The following is a 22,992-nucleotide window of genomic DNA, read 5'->3' as shown; positions in this document are numbered from 1 at the left end:
AAATGAAGCTATTTCCGGAAGAGCTTTATGCAGATAAGGAGAAAAAAATCAGAAGCAATGAAGACGCATGCCAACTGACTACGACATCTTTATTCATAGCAGCCTGCGGATCTGAAAACTCACACCCTTCCCAACTTTTTCTTTTGGGCTGGGTATTTGCTAAAGATTCACTGGAGAAAACGATGCAGGAATGATAAGATCAGTCTGGCGCAGCTGGCACTGAAAATGGACACTTTCTCCCGAGAATCCACCATTAAGTGTGTGACTTGTGGCATTTTCCTGTTGCCTGCTAGGAAAGTAGCTGAAAGCAATTACACGAGGAAGTTAATTAGACCATCAAGCTAGGCCAGTGGGGATATGGAAACTTCTGAAAGTCTGCTTCAAATCAAAGAACTGTTTGAACTTGTAACCGCGCCTAATATTTACGGCTATCGTTTTCCTTATAATCTCAGTATAAAATAAATTCATTGGAGTGAAAAAAAGCAGAAAAACATTGTATTTCTTACAGTATGCTTCCTTTTGATTCACTAATTATTACTGAAATAAGAATTTAGAAATAAAGTTCGTAGGATATGAAATTACTAAAAAATCTTAACTGAAACTCAAATTTAGTGTCGATTTCTTACCTGATGTATAGTTCCATCGATTTCAACCGGAACAATAAAATCAGCATTACTAATAGGCTAGAGAGAAAAGAGACTATAATTAATATGTCTGAAAGAACAAAAAAACCCTGGAAATTTTAGCAAGAAAAAAGCTTGCCTGGACCAATGTTTTGGTTATTGGAAAAAACAGTTCAGGAGGAGGATGCTGAAGCATGCCTTGGTTCCTTAAAATAAGCATAAGCAGGAAAGCACATTATTTTCCGTTCTGAATGTCATTACATTTTCAGCATCTTGATCCAATATCACCTGCCTGGCCTCAACCAAAATGTGTGGCACTGCTTGGCTAGAGGATGGGGCTCCTGAAAACTCCAGCTCTTGCCCCAAGTCCTGCTGGGGTGATAGGGAACCACCGCTAGCCACCAGAGGGAGGAGCTGAGTGCCTGATGGGCTCAGAGGACAGTGCTGCTTGAGGGAAAACTGTTTGTACTTGGACCCACAACTGGGGGCTGCCCTATGATGAGCTGCTCAGCTGATGCAGGCCACATGGACTCGAAGCAGAGCCAAAGCCATGTGGGGGTAAAGTCAGAGGCCACAGGCCCCATCCTGGGGCAGGCTCTTCTCCCCTCAACCTGTTTTTCCTCTCTTCCTTAGCTACTGTGATGGGTCTGATGCATGCCCATGGCCCTAACCAATCCTTAGAATCAGTGATTTCAGGCCCTCCCAGGTAGCCTGGCAGCAGCTCCTGCCTTGGGTGAGGGTGGAAAGCCAGCCCACCCTATACTGCTCTGCTCCAAGGAACACAACATCTAGCACACCCACAAACTTCTGGATATTTAAAAGAACTCTTTCACAATATTAATGACATTTAACATGCAAATAAGATTCTTCAGCAGTCATCGTGTTCTCAATGATGAACTTACACACAGTTCTCAATGGAATTCCACAAATTAGGTACAAAACTACTTAAATGAACAGGCCCAACTGAATCATCAGCCTACAAACCCCTGGACAAGAGGGGAGAGACAGAAGGAAGGAGAAGGTGTGTGGGGTGGCCACTGGGCAGGGGTGGGGGAAAAGCATCTCCGGTCAGACTCTGAACTGAGGTCGGCTTTTAAGCCCGTCACAGTACACACAAACCCTCTTCACTGATATATAAACTCAAAACAAAACAAAACAAAACAAAAAACCAAAACGTGGACAATGCTACATCGTGGCACCATTACGAAGCACTTAGCTTATGCTCACTGTTTACTCCCAGAGTTGGAAGGCCAAGGATGAGTTCAACGTCATATAATTTCACAACTAAAACCAGAATCATACAAAAAAACAAAAGGAAAGACCGCAAGAAGAGACTCTCCCAAGGCATTAGATTATGGAACCACATTCCACAGAGTATATTAAAAGAGAAAAATCATTCTCCAGCTCACAGCAAGCACCGTCCTTCCTCTCCCCTCTCCTGGTGGTGTAAAGGAGGCCCTGGTACGGCCAGGGTTCTTCTCTTGGGATCCATGAGGCTGTGCGTCGTACAAATGTATGTTTTCAAGGGGGAGAGGGGTCATAGCTTTCAGATTCTCAAAGGGCTTTGAAATGCCCAGAACTTTGAAAAACACAAATATTCTGGTTGCAAATGTAGGCAGGCCAGGGGAGGGAAGAAATGAGATGTCATTCACATTAGCTTGTGGCATGAATGCCCTCTCAGCAGGCCCTAGAGACAGTGGGAGTGCCAAGGCCCTGCCTTTGGAGCCAGGAACCCTCAGTAGCATCAGGTCATCTGGCCAGTGTTCCCCACACTCCCACAGCTGCTTGGGAGGAAGTTCTCTATGCTGTGATGGCAACCGACCCCTGTTCTGAAGGGCTTTCTTTGACAGAGACTTGGAAAAGTCCTGAGCAACTTGCCCATGGGGGAGAAATGGCTTCCAATGCTGTCTAGGGTTGAGCTGGGACACAAGGTCACCAGATCCCCTGGACCAACACTGGAAGGGCCTGGCCCTCAAGTGCTAGGGAATGAGGTAATCCCTGCATGCCCCAGTGGCCACAACAGGGCCATTTCTCACTGCTAGAGGTCAGTGTGGTCTCTTCTCCACTCTCCAAAGGACTCAAAGACGGGCTTTGCCCTATCAAAAAAGGTCTCCATTTAGTGAGAACAAAGAAGGATGTTTCCGGTAGAAAGATGTTCAGGCATATTTGACGCCTCTTCTGCTTCCTACAACTTGTAAGGAAAGACTATGGTTCATGTGAGACACATGTCCCATCATGGAGGATGACCTTCATGTCTCTCAGTGAAGGGGAGTCCCAGGCTGGAGGGGAAAGGCGTGTGGTATAGTGATAGGGCAGTCCCATCACCAGAAATAACTCAAAGAAAACAAGACCAGAGTCCTAAACACCTGCTTCTTCTCCCCAACACGCCAACCCATCATTTCCAAACTTTCATCATTTGCCTCTTTTAAACAATTTATTTCATGTCAAAAAAAAAAAAAAAAAAAAAGGTTAATTAACTCAATCTTTAACAGTGTTGCCACAGCTCTTCCTGCATGGAGGCCGTTTCTGCTGGAAAAGATCAGGGAAGGTGACAGGAAGGAAGAGCGCCAGACCTCCACACCCTTCAGGAGGCAAGTCCCGAAGGTAGGTGCTCATTTAGCTGTGAAGCTTGTAAAAAAACCCCAGCCACCTCTTGTCATGAAGATGCTCAAAGTAAGTGGATGAATCTGTTCAGATGCCCTCAAGTCTGGGAGTCTTCTTCAGAGTTGGGCATCTTTCAAAAATCGATCTGGGAAAATCTCCAGGATACTCAGTCATTTGACAGTTTCCAACAGAGCCCTCCTGCCCCTCCCAATAAAACACATAGCACTCCGGTCATCTTGACAAATACAAACAGTGTCCTGGGGGCATGAGTCCCTCGTGCCACCCAAAAAGTATTTCTGCAGGGTTTAGAATATACTGAAAAATGCAAGCCTCCTAAGTAAGAATGATCCCAGTGATGTGGGTAGCTTAGTGTTTTCTTTCCAAACTAATTATGTTAATATTCAACTACTTTCATTAATGTTCACCTGGGTTAATAAGCAGCTGCTGGGATTTCTACATGAAGGGTGAAGTCACACATTTTTATTTTCCATTTTCCCATACAACTGTTATCAAATCACAAAGATCCAGATTGTTTTTTATGTTGATTTACCTTAAACGAACTGTGCACCAATGTTTCATCTAAATCAATGACCACACATTTCTTTCCATAGTCAAGCACCGTCACCTCTGGAAGGAGGTACTTGGCTGGCGGCTAAAAGGGAAAAATAAATCAGTATTACCTTTATGTAAAAGACAAACCGACCAGTATTGTATTATGCTATTTACATTATTGAAAGTATAAATGAAAACAAACATTTAAATGCTTGGTCAAGCATATAATGGGCTTTTATTAAGAACAATAGGAATAAATAGTTTGCAGCTGAAGTTTTACCAAATACTGTGCCACTATTTGAATGACTGCTACGAAGTCCTCGGCGTTGGAACTGGACAAACCTGGTTTTGATCATCAGCTCTGTCACTTTCTTGGTTGTAAATTGGGACAATAATACCTAGCATGAAAGGCTGTTATCAGTTATAATGGCAATAACACACCCAGCATTTTGCCTCACACATATATTGGTGACTACAATTAGGATTAAAATGGATTACACAAGAATGAGTATTTAATTATAATAGGTACTGTTAAATGGAGGTCTGTTTCGTAGGGTCATATTTTGCCTGAAATTCCCTGCGGCACACATGTAGATTTTAGAGCTATGTTGGAACCACATAATTTTTTTTTTTTTTTTTTTTTTAGTGACATGTTTTTTAAAAACTTGAAGACCAACTATAGGCCCACCAGCAAAATGCAGTCTAGAGTTACCCCGACACCAGGAAACAAAACTAACCCAGGTACACACCGCCTTGTGCTGCCACACTGGCATAATACTGAGCAAATGTGTGTTTTTTTTTTTTTTGTTTTTTTTTTTGAGACAGAGTTTCGCTCTTGTTACCCAGGCTGGAGTGCAATGGCGCGATCTCGGCTCACCGCAACCTCCGCCTCCTGGGTTCAGGCAATTCTCCTGCCTCAGCCTCCTGAGTAGCTGGGATTACAGGCACGAGCCACCATGCCCAGCTAATTTTTTGTATTTTTAGTAGAGACGGAGTTTCACCATGTTAACCAGGATGGTCTCGATCTCTCGACCTCGTGATCCACCCGCCTCGGCCTCCCAAAGTGCTGGGATTACAGGCTTGAGCCACCGTGCCCGGCCAATGTGGTATTTTTACCTCTTGGATTCTCTGCCTCTGAAAGTTATACTTTAATCCACATGTTGTGTGTTGACCAAACAATCAATCTATTTATGTCTTTGTAGCAGGTGACTCAAATCTTGTGATAAAGAAGTCATAAAGAGTTAATAAAATGCTAGCTATCTTCAGCCAACCATGAAATGCTAAGTATCTTCAACCAACCTCACTCAATTTAGAGTATTTATTTCTTTAGGCTTTGCCTCACTCTAGAAATGATCTTAAGTATTTTAGTCTGCTTTGTGGCATATTAAATATCCAATGTTAACTAATTAATTTTCTGACCTGCAAAGAAGGTCATACTCTTTAATATTTGATGCAAAACAAAACACAAGGAAATCTATTCTGAGCCCCTGAAGAATGGGCAATTTAGTTCATCAGATAAAACAAGAAAAAAATGAAATCAAATTGTATTTCCTTTTACATGGCTATTTCCTCTATTTTTTGGTTCGAGCTGAAAGTTAGTCAATGACCAAAAGTTAATTTTGGATGTCAGCTGGTTCAACAGTGAATGTAACGTAGGCAGTCAATAGTTAGGTACATTTGCAAGTACAATGATCATCTTGGCAGAGAGGAACTGTCCAGGGTTGCCCAGGAAGAGGCTCCATGTGGAGACACGAGTGCTTCTAACTTCAGAGGGGTTCTCTCTAGACAGCATGGGTGTTTCTTCCCTGCCAACGTCATCCGGAAGTAAAAGCCTTTACGGCTTCCCACCTCTCTCAGCTGGAAGCAATCCTCCCTAATCCCTCAGCACAGGCGAAGGGATGTGGGGATGTACCTTAGAGACAGGCATGGAATTCGAGGACCTAGAAAGGACTCTATCCTTTATTACAAACCAGTGAGTCAGCAGGTTATTTAAAAAATTAAATTTGCAAAGTTCTGTATCAAAGGGTGCTTTAAAAAGGCAGTGTGATGAGCTAGGTAAAGATAGTAGAGAGGATGGGGGTCGTTTCTGTTGTTTGGGACAGAGCAGAATGCATGCTTGTGATCAGAATAAAAGTTGTTTTAATTTTTATTACACAATTAGTTAACATAAAAATACATTGGCATTGTAAAGATTACAGACACCTGAGAGTAAAACGCAATCATTCTCTTTTCTATGTCTCCCTTTTTACTTTACTCTCTATCCAGTCCTTTTCCTATGCATTTATAAACTACTGAAACATTTTAACTTACCGATTTAATTGTTAGCCTGGAAAATAAGGATCTAGAAATTCTATCCCTAGCATCTCTGAAAACATCAAAGATCTGCCAGAAGTGGCTCACTTTCCAAACCCAAGAATAAAGATTACTTTCTTAGCACAGTTAACCCACACTTTACAGGCATTACGGTAAGTAAAACCCCTCACAGTACTGTCTAAGAAAGAAAAGATGGAGAAGGATGAGAAGGGTGAGACTCATATTAAGCAAGCTATTGATTTTAACTTGTGCTGCAGGGAACAAGGCCAAGCTGAGGGGCAACAGGCTAGGAGGTTCCATTAATCCTCTGCTGTTTCCTAAATGCATACAGCTTCCTGGGAGCTTGGCTTTAGATTAATGCAAATTCTTCAGCCCATGGGTAAGAATTCTTTGGGACAGCTGTGTCCTTGGAAATGTAAGGATGCTATATAATGGCAATACGCAGTGTTTTGTTGCTTCAATTGATCTGTTCAGGTGATGCTTGAATCATTACCTAAGAAACGTCCTGAACCAAGTTTTCTCTGAGGTCTTCATAAAGCTGAAGAACAAGAGACATACCAGTCATATCAGGAAAGGTCTTTCTTATACAAAATGACTTGCTCAAATGTACACAAAGAGCAGTTCTGGGCGGTGGGTGGAGGAGGAAGGGACCATGGCTTGTCATCCACGATTTCCTGTTCTCTTCCTGGGAGTAAATCTGAAATTTCCTGTCCTTGGCAGAGAACTGGCAGCCGTGAATAGTTAACACTAAGCTTATTTCCTCTTGCAGTGCCCACCCCACAGACTCATAAATCTTACAGATGTAGCACCTCTTCCTGAACATTGGATTATTGTTTCCTTAAGATTTCTCAGGCTCAAGGTCTGCACGTTGTACTCCCCAAGCCTTCAGAGCTCAGGGCAGATGTCTGGGCCTAATGTGTGGGGGAGCAAGAGGAACTCTAGACTGGTTTTAATTAGAATAGCTATCGTGCTTGTACGTGCTTCATAATGTTTTTGTGGAAAGAAGTGTACTATTGCTGTATTAAAAGCCTTAGGCAAAGAGCATAGAAACATAGCTGTTAGAAAACAAGTCCTCTCCCCTTTGAGTATTTTTATGGCTCAGTTATGCTGCCAGCGTCATGTTTGGGGGCATCAGTGTGGGGTGTAATTTAAGCAAAGTGTGGGATCGGTAGGACTCAGGTCACAGCCCGGTGGCGTTCCTCACTGGGGCCAAGGCATTCTAATGCTCACCTCAAGCCTTAACCATCCATACTTGGATTCAAACTTTCCTTCCCTCTGCATCTTTTCTTTGTTCTTCAATACCCTTCACCAAACAGCCCGTGAAGCTCCCTAGTAAATCCCGGCCCACAGTTGGGAGGCAAATGATACTAACGGTAAAGATAAAGATGTCATTCCCCTTGGGTGTGTAAAACATGATTACTCAACAAATCGTGCTGGGATAACTGAGTAGCCACTTGGAAAAAAAGATAGTTTCCTACTTCATGCCTTACACCAACATAAATGCCAAATGGATCAAAGATTTAAAGGTGTAATGGTGAAACTATTAAAGACTGTTAAAATACTAGAAGAAAATATAAAATTAGGGAACATAAAGGATGACATTAATATTTACTTAAATAAAACTAAAACCTCCTTGTAGCCAAAATAATTATAAATAGACAAGGCCAAAAGATATATCATACATCTGGGGAAAAGTACTAATTGCCTTAAAATTTAAAATGATAAGCAACACAGCATAAAAAATAAGAAGAAATGAATACAGAAGAAGAAAGAGAGCCAGTGAACTTGTGAAAAGCTGTTCAAACTGAGTCATAAAGCAAGGCAAATGAAAGTAATAAATTGATACCAATTTTTTTTTTGAGACAGGGTCTGGCTCTCTAGGCCAGGCTAAAGTGCAGTGGTACCATCTTGGCTCACTGCAACCTCCGCCTCCCAGGCTCAAGCAATCTTCCCAAGTAGCTGGGACTACAGGCCTGTGCCGCCATGCCCGGTTAACTTTTTGTATTTTTTATAGAGATGGGGTTTCATGATCCTCCCAAGAAGCTGGGACTACAGGCACATGCCATCATGCCCGGTTAATTTTTTGTATATTTTATAGAGATAGCGTTTTACCACGTTGCCCAGGCAGGTTGCAAACTTCTGAGTTCAAGCAATCCGCCCTCTGCAGCCTCCCCAGGTGCTGAGTTTACAGGCGTGAGCCACTGTGCCGGGCCTGACACCATTCTTTACTTTCAGATTAGCAAAGATTGAAACATTTGATAATTATTTTCAGTAAGGCTATGAGGCAATCTCATAGATACTTCATGGGAATGTAAATTAGCATAGGCTTTTGGAGGACAATTTGGCTTTAATGTACCAAGACTGTAAAATATATCCTTTGACCTAGCATTTCCACAAATAGAAACTGATCACAAACAAGTCCATAAGCACACAGAAATGAGGATTGGTTTGTTGTTTTTTTTTTTTTTTTTTTTTTTTTGAGACAGAGTCTCACTCTGTTGCCCAGACTGGAGTAGTGCAATGGTACTGTCTTGGCTCACTGCAACCTCCACCTCCCTGGTCAAGCGATTCTCCTGCCTCAGACTCCAGAGTAGCTGGGACTACAGGTGCGTGCCACCACATCCAGCTAAATTTTTTTTTTTTTTTGTATTTTTAGTAGAGATGGGGTTTCACCATCTTGGCCAGGCTGGTCTGGATCTCCTGACCTCGTGATCCGCCTGCCTCGGCCTCCCAAAGTGCTGGGATTACAGGCGTGAGCCGCTGTGCCCGGCCAAAATGAGGATATTTTTAAGAGAAATATTTACAATAGCACAAAAGTGGAAATAAAGTAAACACCATCAATGAGGTAGATACATACCTATTAACATTTGGAAAGATGTTTAAGACATCTTGTTAGAAAACAACAAGCCATTTGCAGAATGGTGGATACAATAAAACTTCATTTATATAAATATGTTTGTGTTTGTCTGGAAAACTTCTGGAAGGATACATGACATACATTAAAAGTGGTTATTCTAGGTCGTAGGATTATGTTGAGGGATATTTTCTTTTTACTTTAATCTTTCAACTTCATGTACGTATGTATTTCCACAGGTGTTAATCCCAAACCTTGCAATATTTAAAAATTAACCATGAGCTTCAATTATTGGTTAGTAAAAAATTAAAAGACCAAACCTACATATACAAACAGAACAGCACACAAATGAAAAAAGAGGGGTGAGGTGACAGGCACAGATGGGGACCCCAGCTGGAGTTGCTCTGGTTACAGGCTTAGAGGCATTCTTTAGCTTCAGCGCCTGAAGAAAGCTTTCAGGAGGTTGTGGTATCTGGTTTTGAGGCTCAGCACAAGCCTGGATTTCTGGTCCTGTGTATGGCACCCTAAGCTCTCAGGGATCCCAGCACTGACCAGGTCCCCCAGAGGTTCAGAAAGGCCAGGATCATTCTGCTTACGCAATTTGGGGCCTTTCCAGGTAGGTGCAGATTTTGCAGGGGCTCCCAAGACTTGATTCCAGGGTTTAGCTGGCCCGGGATGGACTTGGGATCAATCCTATATGCAAAGCAGGCAATGGAGATCACACTACCCACTGCTTTTCCGGAGCTCATCATTCGAAAATGCAAGTGCCTTTAGCTCGGCTCTGTTTCTTCGGGCAAATAGTTCAGAGGTTCACATGGCCTGACCCAACAACATCTCACATGTAGGACAGTCAGCAGTTTATTGATCTATGACTAGGATCAATTACATAAGGAATTTTCTTCTTGTTTATCTTATTTCAGAATTCTGTACATGGTTGAGTTTAGATTTGTGGGAAAAGAGTCCGCTTCTTAAGAGGAGTTTTAATACTGACAAGTGCTTTTGTTCTGCACTTTATTTTACACATGGCTGCCAATTTAGCTTTAGGAAAAAAACAGTAATAGTGATCTTGAAGGTAGAAGGAGAGACAGTACCTGCCATCTGTTTAATGTAGGTACCTTTGAAGGAAAAAAATATCAAAAACTACTTTGTATAAAGGTTAAAGAGTTTTCTGGTATTAACTCTGCTGGGCATATCCCACAAACTCTGGATAAAAAGTTGTGTTGCTAAGTCAGTCTTTTTGATCAAAGCCAGTTTTCCCAACAAAGCCCAACCCTCAGGCATCTGGGTGAAGTCAGAATCACTCCACAAACTCTTGCAACTTGTTAGTCAATGAAGAGTTAGAGTTTGAGAAAAATGAAATTACTGTAAACTTTTTGGGCAATTTGTAAGTGACATGTAGTACCAAAGCCTTTGAAGTCAACCTGTATGCATGAAAGCCACTCCTTTCAATGTACGATTGCTGTGTCTATTGGATGTTCCCAGAAAAATATGTGAAAAACTCCAAGGAAAGAGAAATGAACAGATTTGAATAAAGTAATCTGAATCTGATAATCTTTGCAGACTAAAAATTCCAATTATAGACCCATTTTGAAACCTAAATCCTTCTCTAAGGACATAAGATTCTTTGAAAGGTCTTGTTTGATACAGACATCTCAATTGTAAGTTTCTTTTGGGCCGGGCGCGGTGGCTCAAGCCTGTAATCCCAGCACTTTGGGAGGCTGAGGCGGGTGGATCACGAGGTCAAGAGATCGAGACCATCCTGGTCAACATGGTGAAACCCCGTCTTTACTAAAAATACAAAAAATTAGCTGGGCATGGTGGCATGTGCCTGTAATCCCAGCTACTCAGGAGGCTGAGGCAGGAGAATTGCCTGAACCCAGGAGGTGGAGGTTGCGGTGAGCCGAGATCGCGCCATTGCACTCCAGCCTGGGTAACAAGAGTGAAACTCCGTCTCAAAAAAAAAAAAAAAAAAAAAAAGTTTCTTTTGGGAGTCATTCTTCAGTTTGCTTCTTGCTGACCAGCCTCAGGCTGGGTGACTCTGCTGGCAGAGCAGGAGGAAGAGAAGGGACAGTGGGGACAGCGGATGGCTGAGGGGTGGCTGGTGCAGGACTGTGCTAGAGTGGAACAAATTTCAGAGTTGACAACAGAAGTAGGGGTGGCCTTAGGGAGTGCCCAGCTGGGGCAGAGTTTCATCACACCAGGCCTGTGGGGTGGGTCCTGCAAGTTCAGAGAATATAAATAGGGTGACTTTTCTGATCTCAGAGCTCCAGCCATGCTACCAACACTGATAAGTTAGAAACGGTATGGTCACCTGGGACCTGGGCTTGGTGAGCCCACTTCCACTGGGACTGAACCTGCTGCAAAGAACTGTGTCTGGGCAAAGAATGTTCCCGCCAATCTACGGAGTTGAGGCTAAGATGGTGGGGTGTGGGTGAGGGCTCTGAGCAACCTCGGCTTGTTCAGCTTAGAGGCCCTTCTCAGAGAGAAAGGAAAAATGAGAATTGGGTTAATGGATGCTCGCTGCCCTGCTGTTCCTGAGAAAGGAAACTGTCTCTGTACAGAACTTCCTGCTCTCAGTTTAAACTCTAGCTTCAGTTTTCTTTTTAACAAAACAGAGTTGTTTACACCACATGATAAACTCAACACAAGCAATAACATTTTAAAAATCCTATATATCAGTAGGCCCAAAGCCACAAGATTTTATGACTGTTTTAATAAATAAAATTAGATAAATATACATACACTTGGTATGGGAATGACCTGCCTCTGGTCACCCTGAGGAAAAAGAAAAAAAAATCATTGTCAGGTTTGAAGAGAAGATCATATTCTCAAAAGAAACTTCAAAGCCCTCTGGAGCACAGCAGCTGCAGGAGCTGCCACTCTCTGTACCTTGGTGGTGTTTAAGGAACAGGAGGAACCTGAAAATTTTCCACAGTGAAGGCGAGGCTCCTTCTGTATCGCAGACACCCCCTCTCCTAACAAGCCAGGCTGGACTCCTGAGGCTCACAAACCATTTTGTGTATTTAAATAGCACCTCCCTTACTCCCAGGAATGCAATCCTTAATTTAAAAACAAAAATAAAAACTCATGCTTTAATCCTTGATTCCCTCTAATAACTGTTTGTTTTTTCTTCTAAGCAAGTTTTTCCCTAAAAAGACTAAGTCGATCTCATATGCAGGGAATGGGAGACACGTTCACCAGATTACAATGACCCGCTAGTCATTCCAGGAGGTTCTCTGGGGAAGACTGGGAGATGGACCAACGCAAGGTACAGGAAGTTCCCTTCCAGGAAACAGACATGGGGACAGCTTTCTCCCTTAAAGGGAATAAAACCTGTATTCACAGGGAGTGTTAAGAAAACCTAGGCCCCAAGAAAAGGCCTCCATTATTCCTTAACCCCAAATGCCAGCCATTCCAAACCTAATTGATGGAAACACTTCATTACAGCATTGTTAATAAATGCTAATACAAAACAGTTTATTTCCATTAAGCATTTCCAGTTTCTGTTTCTTCTTTTTTAGATGGCCTAATAAGGCAATGCCCTGCTTCATGCCTTGTACACTGAAGGATTTGTGAAAAGATGTGTCTACTTTTATTAAGAGGGTTACAGTGATAATGAGGTCTCACGTGAAGGGGCCAAACCTGATGGCTGGCAATGGCAGCTGCTGGCACCTTTCTGAGCTGTTTTGACGCTAAGAACCACTGAGTAACTTCTTGATTATCTCCAACCCCTAGTAATCACCTCTGCAGTATAACAGCAAGTACCATTTCCTCTTGAGATGATCTCCACGGTTCCTTCCTTTTTCAGATTTCAGGCTTAAGGATTTTAAGCTTTCTTCTTTTTTTCTGAGACGGAGTTTCGCGCTTGTTACCCAGGCTGGAGTGCAATGGCGCGATCTCGGCTCACCGCAACCTCCGCCTCCTGGGTTCAGGCAATTCTCCTGCCTCAGCCTCCTGAGTAGCTGGGATTACAGGCACGTGCCACCATGCCCAGCTAATTTTTTTGTATTTTTTAGTAGAGACGGGGTTTCAGCATGTTGACCAGGATGGTCTCGATCTCTTGACCTCGTGATCCACCCGCCTTGGCCTCCCAAAGTGCTGGGATTACAGGCTTGAGCCACCACACCCGGTTTAAGCTTTCTTCTAACATCATTCAAGGCAGAGCTATGCTGCTTTCCAACAGACAATCAAATAAATTGAAGTTTTCAAGAACTTGCACAGAGAAATTCATTTCAGAAGCTCTTTTTTTTTTTTTTTTGAGGCGGAGTTTCGCTCTTGTTACCCAGGCTAGAGTGCAATGGCGTGACCTCGGCTCACCGCAGCCTCCGCCTCCTGGATTCAAGCAATTCTCCTGCCTCAGCCTCCTGAGTAGCTGGGATTACAGGCATGCGCCGCCATGCCCAGCTAATTTTTAGTATTTTTAGTAGAGACGGGGTTTCACCACGTTGACCAGGATGGTCTCTATCTCTTGACCTCGTGATCCACCCGCCTCGGCCTCCCAAAGTGCTGGGATTACAGGCTTGAGCCACCGCACCCGGCCAGAAGCTCTTAAATAATACTATTCCTAATACTGGGACTCAAGAGAGGTCACAACTCCTACAGGCATACTTGGTGGAGGACACACTTTTTAAAACACTTTTATTTTAGGTTCAAGGGTACATGTGCAGTTTTGCTATATGGTAAACTGCATGTCATGGGGGTTTAGTGCACAGATTTTGTCACCCAGGTACTATGTACTGGACCCAATAGGTAGTCTTTTGATTCTCACCCTCCTCCTAACCTCCACCCTCGAGTAGGCCTCAGTATCTGTTGCTCACTTCTTTGTGTCCATGAGTATTCAGTGTTTAGCTCCCACTTATAAGTGAGAACGTGTGGTATTTGGTTTTCTGTTCCTGTATTAGTCTGCTTAGATTAATGGCCTCCAGCTGCATCCATGTTGCTGCAAATGCCACGACCTCTTTTTGTGCTTTACGACTGCATGGTATTTGGTGGATGAGATTTTAACCAGAAGCCTATTGGGTCTCCTTATTTTTATTTTATTTTACAGACAGGGTCTTGCTGTCACGCCAGGTGGAGTGCAGTGGTGTGATCATGGCTCACTGCAGCCTCAAACTCCTGGTTCACGCCATCCTCCTGCCTTGGCCTCCTGAGTAGCTGGGGCTACAGGTGTGTGCTGCCACACGCAGCTGGCTCACTTTAGAGTGGAACTACTGATATTCTCTTGTGAGGGACGTCTTACTTGTTGCAGGCTTACCAGCGTCCCTGGCCTCTACTCACAGATGTCAGCAGACGCTCCTTCCCCTTCTAGTGGCAGTCTGTCTTCAGACATTGCCACATGTTCCCTGGAGGGCAAAATCATCCCCAGTTGAGAAGCGCTGCTCTAATAGGAGAGTGCAGACAGCCCTTGCACAGAGGCACACCTCCAGAACATACTTCCGATGAGATGAGCACATTAATGTGAAAGACCACGACAATGCATCCGAAGGGCCTGACAAAACGCCCACTATGAGCAAGCAAAAGTGCTGATCTAGAAAGATACTGGGCTTGAAAATGACCCTAGAAGCTTACATGTATGTATGTGTATACATACACCATGAGGTATGTATGTATTTGTGTGTCCAGCAATCCGTTTTACAATGTCCTTGCCCTTAGAGGTCCTCCGTGGTCTTTGCCATTGGGGTGCTGACTCCTCCCAGCCTCTGGAGGCTTCTGGCCTGTAGGTCCAGGTTGTGGCTGTGATGGTGGCAATGGCTGCTACCATAAGCCACTGCTGCAGAAGCAGCTGGAAACTCAAAGGCTCTAAATCTCCATTTTTCCAGGGCAAAGTGAATAAGCAGGGTGGATGGAACCCTAGAGGTCATCGGTCCCATTCTGTCCATGGCCTTCCCTCTTCCTCTGGCATGCTGAATTCTGAGAGGCGCAGATACCCAAGGACTTGGCAGTAGAAGTGGACCTGAAATCTGCTTCCACATCTAACAGGCCTAGGCTTTGTGTTCTGTCCTGGTCAAGCTGACTGCAAGGGGCAGAGGGTCCTCCTCTGGGAATTCGCTGCCCCACTCTGACAGGGCTCCTTCTCTGGCGTCTGGTCTCCCAGGCTGACCAGTCAAGTGTTATGCAAATAATGTATCACTCCCACTTTGGATTAACTATATTAACTCCAAGTTATTATAATTCTTTAAAAAGCCATCTTGACAAATGTTAATAGAAGGAAGTTCATGAAAGAACACTAAGTCCAAGTGAGCTCAGCTTTGCTGGAGGAACTGCCTTCAAAGGCTTCTGTTTCCTGATAGATGCAGCTGAGTATCCCAGGAAAGCTTCCAGGGGTGCCATGACATTTCTCCCTATCGTTTCATCTACACAGACCCTATTTTTAAATAACTTTTAAATAGCAGCCATTCTCCTCTTTTTTCTCCTCTACAGGCCTGGGGTACAAACGATGTTCTTTTCACTTACGGCAATTCTCTACCCCAGTGATTTTTAAATCAGGGGAGGGAGAGCATGAGGAATGCACACTGAGAGGAGAGGTCAGAATCTGGGCCTGGAATATCGATTACCAGGAAACCACCCGTACATATTCCACTAATATGCAGAATAAGGTTTAATATCTGTCAAGGCAAGCTGTCTTCCTTGTTTTCTTCTAAAAGTTTCTCGGCTATTCTTTGACATTATTTGTCCTGGAGGAACTTAAGCCTTTCTACCCAAAAACAGCACACACATTTCTCATTAACATGAGACATCAAAATCTTTTAATGATTTGAATCAACTTTGGTAGAGTCTTTTGGGTTTTCTTTGTAAACAATCATGTCATCTGCAAATAAGACTAATTTTGTATCTTTTCCATGTTTATACCAATTGTCTCATTTTCTTGGCTTATTCCATTAGCCAGAACCTACCATTGATTTTCCTGTGTTGTTTGCTGTTTATTTTTAGAAGACAGCTTTTTATCATGTTTAGTTTTCTTCTTTGGCAGCATTGTTGATTTTATATGTAAAGGTTTATGGGCTACTATACAGTTCATGTATTAGACAGTTTGGCATAAAGTGCCCCCATTTATCCTGTATAATGCTTTTGAATTCTGCTTTATCTGATATTAACATTGTCACTCTTGCTTTCTTTCTGCTTAATCTGCCTTATATATTTTGCCCAATTCTTTATTTTCCACCTTCCTTTATCTATATATTAGATGTTGTGTCAGAAACTGTCACCTACTGCAATTGTCATTAGCACTGTCCATCAAATAATTTCAGTTGTCTTTCTAAATGTGTGGGAGGATTACACTTCCATTCCCCTTGAAGTTAGAGGCAGTCACGTGACTTACTTTTTTTTTTTTTTTTTTTTAAGATGGAATTTCACTCTTGTTGCCCAGGCTGGAGTACAATGGCACGATCGTGGCTCACTGCAGCCTCTGCCTCCCAGGTTCAAGTGATTCTCCTGCCTCAGCCTCCTGAGTAGCTGGGACCACACGCACCCACAACCATGCCCAGCGAATTTTTATATTTTTAGTAGAGACGGGGTTTCACTATGTTGGCCATACTGGTCTCAAACTCCTGACCTCAGATGATCCGCCCACCTCAGCCTCCCAAAGTGTTGGGATTACAGGCGTAAGCCACTGTGCCTGGCTGCGACTTACTTTAACCAATAAAATGTAAGTTGAAATGAAGCATATTTTTCTTAGTTTTCTCAGTGAAAACTTTAACAGCCAGTGTGATTTATCACATTCCTTTGTCCTGCTGTGACAGTCACGGAAGCAAAGAGATGGGTTCTTCCTCAGCGTAGGCATGTGAATGAGAATAAGAAGTTTACACTGTCTGGTAGGGTAGCTCCTACTCATGTGGCTACTGAGCACACGAAATGTGGCTGGTCAAATTAAGAGGTGCTGTCAGTGTAAAGTACACATCAGATTTTGAAGTAGTAAGATAAAAAAAATATAAACTGACTAAAATGTTTTTTTCTATTGATTACATATTGAAATATTTTGGATATAGTTAAATAAAATATGTTATTAAAATTAATTTCAATTGTTTTAAAAATATTGTTATTAATGTGGCTACTGGAAAAAACTTAAATGATATATGTGACTTGCATGACACGTCTGTTGGATAGTGCCACAGAACAGAAGGCTCAGCCTCAGCCAACCCATTATAAAGAATTAGCATGAGTGAAGAATAGACTTTCATTGTTTAAGCCTCTGTGGTTCTGAGGTTGTTACTGAAGCCTAAACAAACCCATACTGACTAGTATATCTACTCATTAGTCATTCCTCCCTTCTCCTGATTTTGTTGAGAGCAGGAATATGCTGGGCTCAACTCCTCCCCTGTTGCTATTGGGTAGCCATGTGACAAACTGCTTTATCCAGTTGGTTTGACTAACTCAGCTGTATGCTGTTTCCAAGAATATACCTGTCATCAGATAGAAATGATTTTGGCAGTAAGTAAAAGAAATCTGCCAGGGACTATGTCAGGCCAATAAGACGTTAGCAGAAGTCTCCTGGGTTTTTCTGTGAAAGCATTTACTTTCCATAAAAGGGACAGGCATGGCCAGTGCCACACCTCCCCATCTTCTTCCTTTAAATGTAGTCATGATACCTAAAGCTTGTGACTTTGAGACCACAAATAGCAAACAGGATGAAGGCAAACATACCAAGGATAGGGGAGCAGAAAGACAGAACAGGTTCATGATGGCATCATCAGAAATCTAAATCTACCCCAGCAACCACCTGACTTAGGCTTTTTATGTGAGAAAAATAATCCCCCATTTATCTAAGCTATTGTTTGTCAACTTTCTTCCTCCCCCCACCCTCCCCATCCCCGCCTCCTTTCTTGACGGATCCTGCTCTGGAACCCACAGTGGGCTGGAGGGCAGTTAAGGCTCACTGCAGCCTCAATCTCCAGGCCTCAAGTAATCCTCCTTCCTTGGCCTATCAAAATGTAGGGATTACAGGCGTGAGCCACTGTGCCCAGCAGTTTTTATTTACTGACAAAATCATTCCTATTTGATGGCAGGTCTATTCTTGGAAACATCACACAGCTGAATTTGTCAAAACAACCTGATGTAGTCTTGGTCTTTGTTAGAAGAACCTGGTTCATCAAACTTGGTTTTATGCCTATTCTTTACATTATGTTTGCTATTTATTATCTGTTATTTGTTCCTTTTCCCTTTCCTTAATTTTCATGGCTTGTTCAATTTGTTTATTTCTCCTTTCTCCCTCTGTGAATTTTAAAGATCTATTTTTCCAATTGTGCCATTTGTTACGGTTCTATTCCTAATAATTACATTTATTTCTACATTGTTTTTTGAGACACGGTCTTGCTGTGTTACGCAGGCTGGAGGGCAGTGGTGCGATCATGGCTCACTGCAGCCTCGACCTCCTGGGCTCAAGCAATCCTCCCACCTCAGCCTCCAGAGCAGCAGAGACTACAAGTGCACACCTCCACCCCCAGCTAATTTTTTTTTTTTTTTTTTGTAGAGATGGGGTTTCCCTATGTTGCCCAGGCTAGTCTCAAACCTCTGGGCTGAAGCGATCCTCCTGCCTTAGCCTCTCAAAGTCCTGGGATTACAGGAATGAGCCACTGCACCCAGTCTATTTCTAACAGTTTTTTTTTTTTTTTTTTTGAGACGGAGTTTCGCTCTTGTTACCCAGGCTGGAGTGCAATGGCGCGATCTCGGCTCACCGCAACCTCCGCCTCCTGGGTTCAGGCAATTCTCCTGCCTCAGCCTCCTGAGTAGCTGGGATTACAGGCACGTGCCACCATGCCCAGCTAATTTTTTGTATGTTTAGTAGAGACGGGGTTTCACCATGTTGACCAGGATGGTCTCGATCTCTCGACCTCGTGATCCACTCGCCTCGGCCTCCCAAAGTGCTGGGATTACAGGCTTGAGCCACTGCGCCCGGCCTATTTCTAACAGTTTTAATTATTATACCATAACTGAGTATCAATCTCAACCAGATGAATTTTTATTCCCTCTCTGAATCATTACATATTTTAAAAACTTTTGTCTCAATAGATAAACGATATCTTGGTCACGGACAGAATTTTTGGTTTATATTTTTTTCTCTCAGTAGCCTATAAACATTTTTTCATAGTCTTCTGGCTTTTAGTGTTGCTGATGAGAAGTCTGATACTAATATAATTGTTTTCCTCAAAAATAATTGATTCTAGTAGCTTGCAAGAATTTCTCTTTGTCCTTAAATTTCAGAATTTCAACAGATACATCATGTGCTCCTCTACTATCTTGCTGTGGACCTGGTGAGCTTCTTCAATCTGCAGAGTCAAGCTTTGTTTTCAGCTCAAGAAAATTTTCTTCTGCTACTTTTTCTCTTTCTGGAACTCCTAACATTTGCACGTTCCATCTCCTAGGTGCCTGCTGTCCCCTCTCTGTGTTTCTGGTCTGAATTTTAAGATATTTCTTCTTCCACTTGCTCTTCCAGAACATGAATTCAGTTCTCAGCAATGACCATTCTCTTTTTCTGTTTGTTTACTGAATTTTTATATTTAGAAATTGTGAGTTTTTAAGTTCCAAATGTTGCTTTTGCACTCATAATTCATTTCCTGAATTGTCCATTAAAGTTCTTTTCCATCTTGTCCATTTTTACCTCAGTGGGAGTCTCACTCCAGCTTTTTCGACTTGGACCTTCTCAGTGGAGGCTGCATTTTTCTTTGCTTGCAACAGGTTGTATGTTCCCTTAGTGTCTGTGCAGGCCAGTCTACGAGGCTCTCTGGGACACGACAGATGAGGGAGAGCTGCAAGGCCCAGCAAGGAGGGCTTTTTTCACGGCCCAGCAGAGCCCAAGTTAATAAACCTCAGAGATGAAGAAAGCCCCTATACACTGGCTCCTCCAAGGCACAAGCACTGGAAGCAATCCAGCTCACCAGGGCAGACCCTCCAAGGACCACACACATTGTGTGGGCAGTCAGGCCCTTTTCATGGCGATCTGCCAGCTCCTGCGGGCTAGTTGACCTCACAGGACTATACATTCGAGTGTTTGTCCAAGGACTCTGGGAGACACAAGCATTTTCCTCTGCTGGTGGTTCCCTGCTTCTCACTGAGTGCCAGAGGGAATGAATCCTGTGCCTGCTCTCTACCCTAAAGGTGTCAGGAAAACTGTGGGCCTTAATGCACTTTCCAGGCTCTCCCAGCAGGCCCACCTGGGTTTATCTTGGAAGAGAATTTTAATAGAGCCATGTGCTCAGGCACCATCTTCCCAGAATTCCCTTCTTTACATCCATATGTAGTTTTAAAATAATTTTTTAAATCATAAAAGTAATTTAACTGATTTTATGAAAGCTGAGGGGAGAAAGCATAGAGGGAAGGAGAAAATCCTCGCTATCATTCCACCAGTATGAGCAATCTGAGATAACCTCTTCATATTTTGGCATACATCCTTCTAGTCTTATAAATGCTGTGTGTGTATATGTGTGAAAGAGCAAGAGAGACACTATGTCCATTTCTTTATATCAGCAATATTTATCACATATCATTTTGAAGGGCTGTATGCTTTCTGACTATATAGGTATTCTACAGTTTTTTTTTTTTTTAAACCAATTGCCTATTGTTGAACATCAAGTTGCTTATAATTTTTTGGTTTTATAATTTATGCTGGATGGTACCTTAAGGTTAAATCTTTGCACATTCATAATTATGTGAAGTGAACTGCCTGCATCAACAAATAGGGGTATTTTTAAGGTTTTAAGATCATATTACCAAATCTTCCTCCAGAAAGGTGTCACCAATTAACACTGTTAACCAGCAACTTATTTACATTCTCTATCCTCCCTCCTGCCACTCCATGCTAAAACCAAATATTAGGTTTAAAAATATGTTTGATAAGTTGAAAGCTGGAAAGCAGTATCTCATTATTTAGTTTGCATTTCTCTGATTACTGAACATGTTAAAAATTTTTCATATGTTTATGTGTGCAACATTTTTCTTTTTTCACATTTGACTATCTGTATTTCTTATTTTGCGAATTAGCTGTTCATGTCCTTTGCTCGTGTTATTTGGAACATAAAGTTTTATGACTTTTGTATCCTCGAATGGCAACTGGCTTCATGATGAAGAATAATCTTTTAAGTGATTTTTACCTGAAATTCCATTTTGACTGAGATTAATATTGTAACCCTGGTTTTCTTTGAATTTATACTTGTATGAGGTGTCTTCACTCATCCTTCTTCCTTGTACTTTTAATTTCACTCTTGTCGCCCAGGCTGGAGTGCAGTGGTGCGATCTTGGCTCACTGTAACCTCCGCCTCCTGAGTTCAAGTGATTCTCCAGCCTCAGCCTCCTGAGTAGCTGGGATTACAGGTGCCTACCACCATGCCCGGAAAATTTTTGTGTTTTTACTAGAGAAGGGGTTTCGCCATGCTGGCCAGGCTGGGCTCAAACTCCTGACCTCAAATGATCTGCCTGCCTTGACTTCCGAAAGTGCTGGGATTACAGACATGAGCCACCATGCCCCTGGCCTCATCCTTATACTTTTAACTGTTCTGAGTAACTTCGTTTCAGATGTGTCTGTTAGACAGCATGTGGGTAGATTTTAGTTTTTGACCTATTGTGACAATCTGACATATTTTATTTGATATATACAAAAGAACACATAACACGTTTGTTGTTAAACAAGGTAGTTAAACGCAATTATTTTATTATCCGCTCTTCTCTATGTCTGTTTCTCTTTTTATCTATTTGTGAGTCTGCTACTAGTTGTTTAACTATTTCATGCATTCAGTTTCCCAAGAGAGAATGTTATAAAAATGTGAAGTGACTCATTTAACTGCCATCAAACATAATCCTTGGTTGCTAAATGAGATATCCTTTATCAAAAAAGGTTACTTTTCTTGGTAATTTCAACTCTTTGAGTAAATGGCTGTACACATACTATCGCATATACTTATTAAGGATATTCATCAAGGATGGGACAGACAGGCCGCGGCTGCAGGTTTATGACGTGCACGGTTCCGCATCAGTACTGACCTTCTGAAGCCCACCATTCTCCTCCACCAGTGGCGGAAGCACACTGGGGCTGCTGGGTGGAGGGGCCTCCACATTGTAATCACGGAAGCAGCAGAAGAAGGAGCTAAGGATGCTGCGGCTCCTCTGCTTCTTTAAGCTGACGTTGCACTGGGAAGCTGGAAACAGAAACAGAGCACGCTGTGTTCAACTGCAGTAGGTACTGATCGGTGTAATTTAATGTGAAAATTTGAGTGTGCAATTGTTCCCCAGGCCCCTGATTCCAGCCCTGAGGGTCTGCTCAGGAGGAGAAGATGAGGCGCTCCTGGAAGTTACTCTAGAGAACTGTTGATCCCATGTTAATCCCAGGAGCCAGCTGGTCAGTGGAGTCCAATCCCTCTGGCTGGACAGGATCCCTTTGACCTCAGCCCAGCAGGGGCTGCTTGCTTACTAACTGACCCACCTGCAGGGTCAGTCCCCATCTGCATTCCTCAACCCAGCAGATGAGGTATTCCCACCCTGCACCAAGCACTACTTCAAAACAAACATCTTTTCAGGCACAAATCAGACTTGACACTCCCTGGGAAACATCTCTCTATTACAGATACCAAGAAAGAATCACTCTGAACCTAGGTTCTTGGACAGCCCCTGCTCACTATGGAAATGACTAACTTTGTGGGTTAAGAAATAAGACATGCAAAGGCACAAAAGAACTGCCTGCTTAAACTCGCCAAGAGTTTGTCAAGAAGTTGGTGGGGGCCTGGATCCACAGTGCTTAGGGCTGAAGGCTTCAATTACACTTAAAAAACATAAACAGCAGGAGATGTGGGATAGAGAACACGTGTTCCTGCCTAAACAGGGCCAGCCAGGGCAAAGCCCATCTTCATGAGATCCAGGGCAATACTGTGCCCTGGCCTGTCCCGAACCAAGGTACTGGAGGGAGTGACACATCCTCTCAGTTCATCCAAAGCTCAGGACAAGCTGCCACAAGTCAGGAATAAAAGGTGAAAATTAGTATAGATGAAAAACACCCCCCAGGAGAGGACTGACAGCTTGGAGGGGCAGGAGTATTTGCCTGGGAATGCAGCTGGGATTGTCCCA

General features: G+C 42.9%; 1 protein-coding gene across 3 annotated transcripts in view; it reads right to left on the bottom strand.

The window, feature by feature from the left end:
- CTDSPL (CTD small phosphatase like) overlaps positions 1–22,992 on the bottom strand; it is a 129,086-nt gene that overhangs the window by 17,761 nt on the left and 88,333 nt on the right. For 2 of the 3 annotated variants that reach the window (XM_074406028.1, XM_039461883.2), the window contains exons 2-5: positions 21,916–22,070; positions 11,689–11,721; positions 3,778–3,879; positions 627–683 (exon numbers count right to left, since the gene is read on the bottom strand). In XM_074406028.1, the coding sequence (XP_074262129.1) occupies positions 627–683; positions 3,778–3,879; positions 11,689–11,721; positions 21,916–22,070 (347 nt within the window). The remainder of the gene's footprint in view (positions 1–626; positions 684–3,777; positions 3,880–11,688; positions 11,722–21,915; positions 22,071–22,992) is intronic. The other variant, XM_074406029.1, reaches the window with a different exon arrangement.

The sequence above is a fragment of the Saimiri boliviensis genome, chromosome 9 (genome assembly GCF_048565385.1).
Source record: "Saimiri boliviensis isolate mSaiBol1 chromosome 9, mSaiBol1.pri, whole genome shotgun sequence".
In the NCBI taxonomy this organism is placed as follows: Eukaryota; Metazoa; Chordata; class Mammalia; order Primates; family Cebidae; genus Saimiri; species Saimiri boliviensis.
This window is presented reverse-complemented; position numbering and strand designations above follow the sequence as displayed.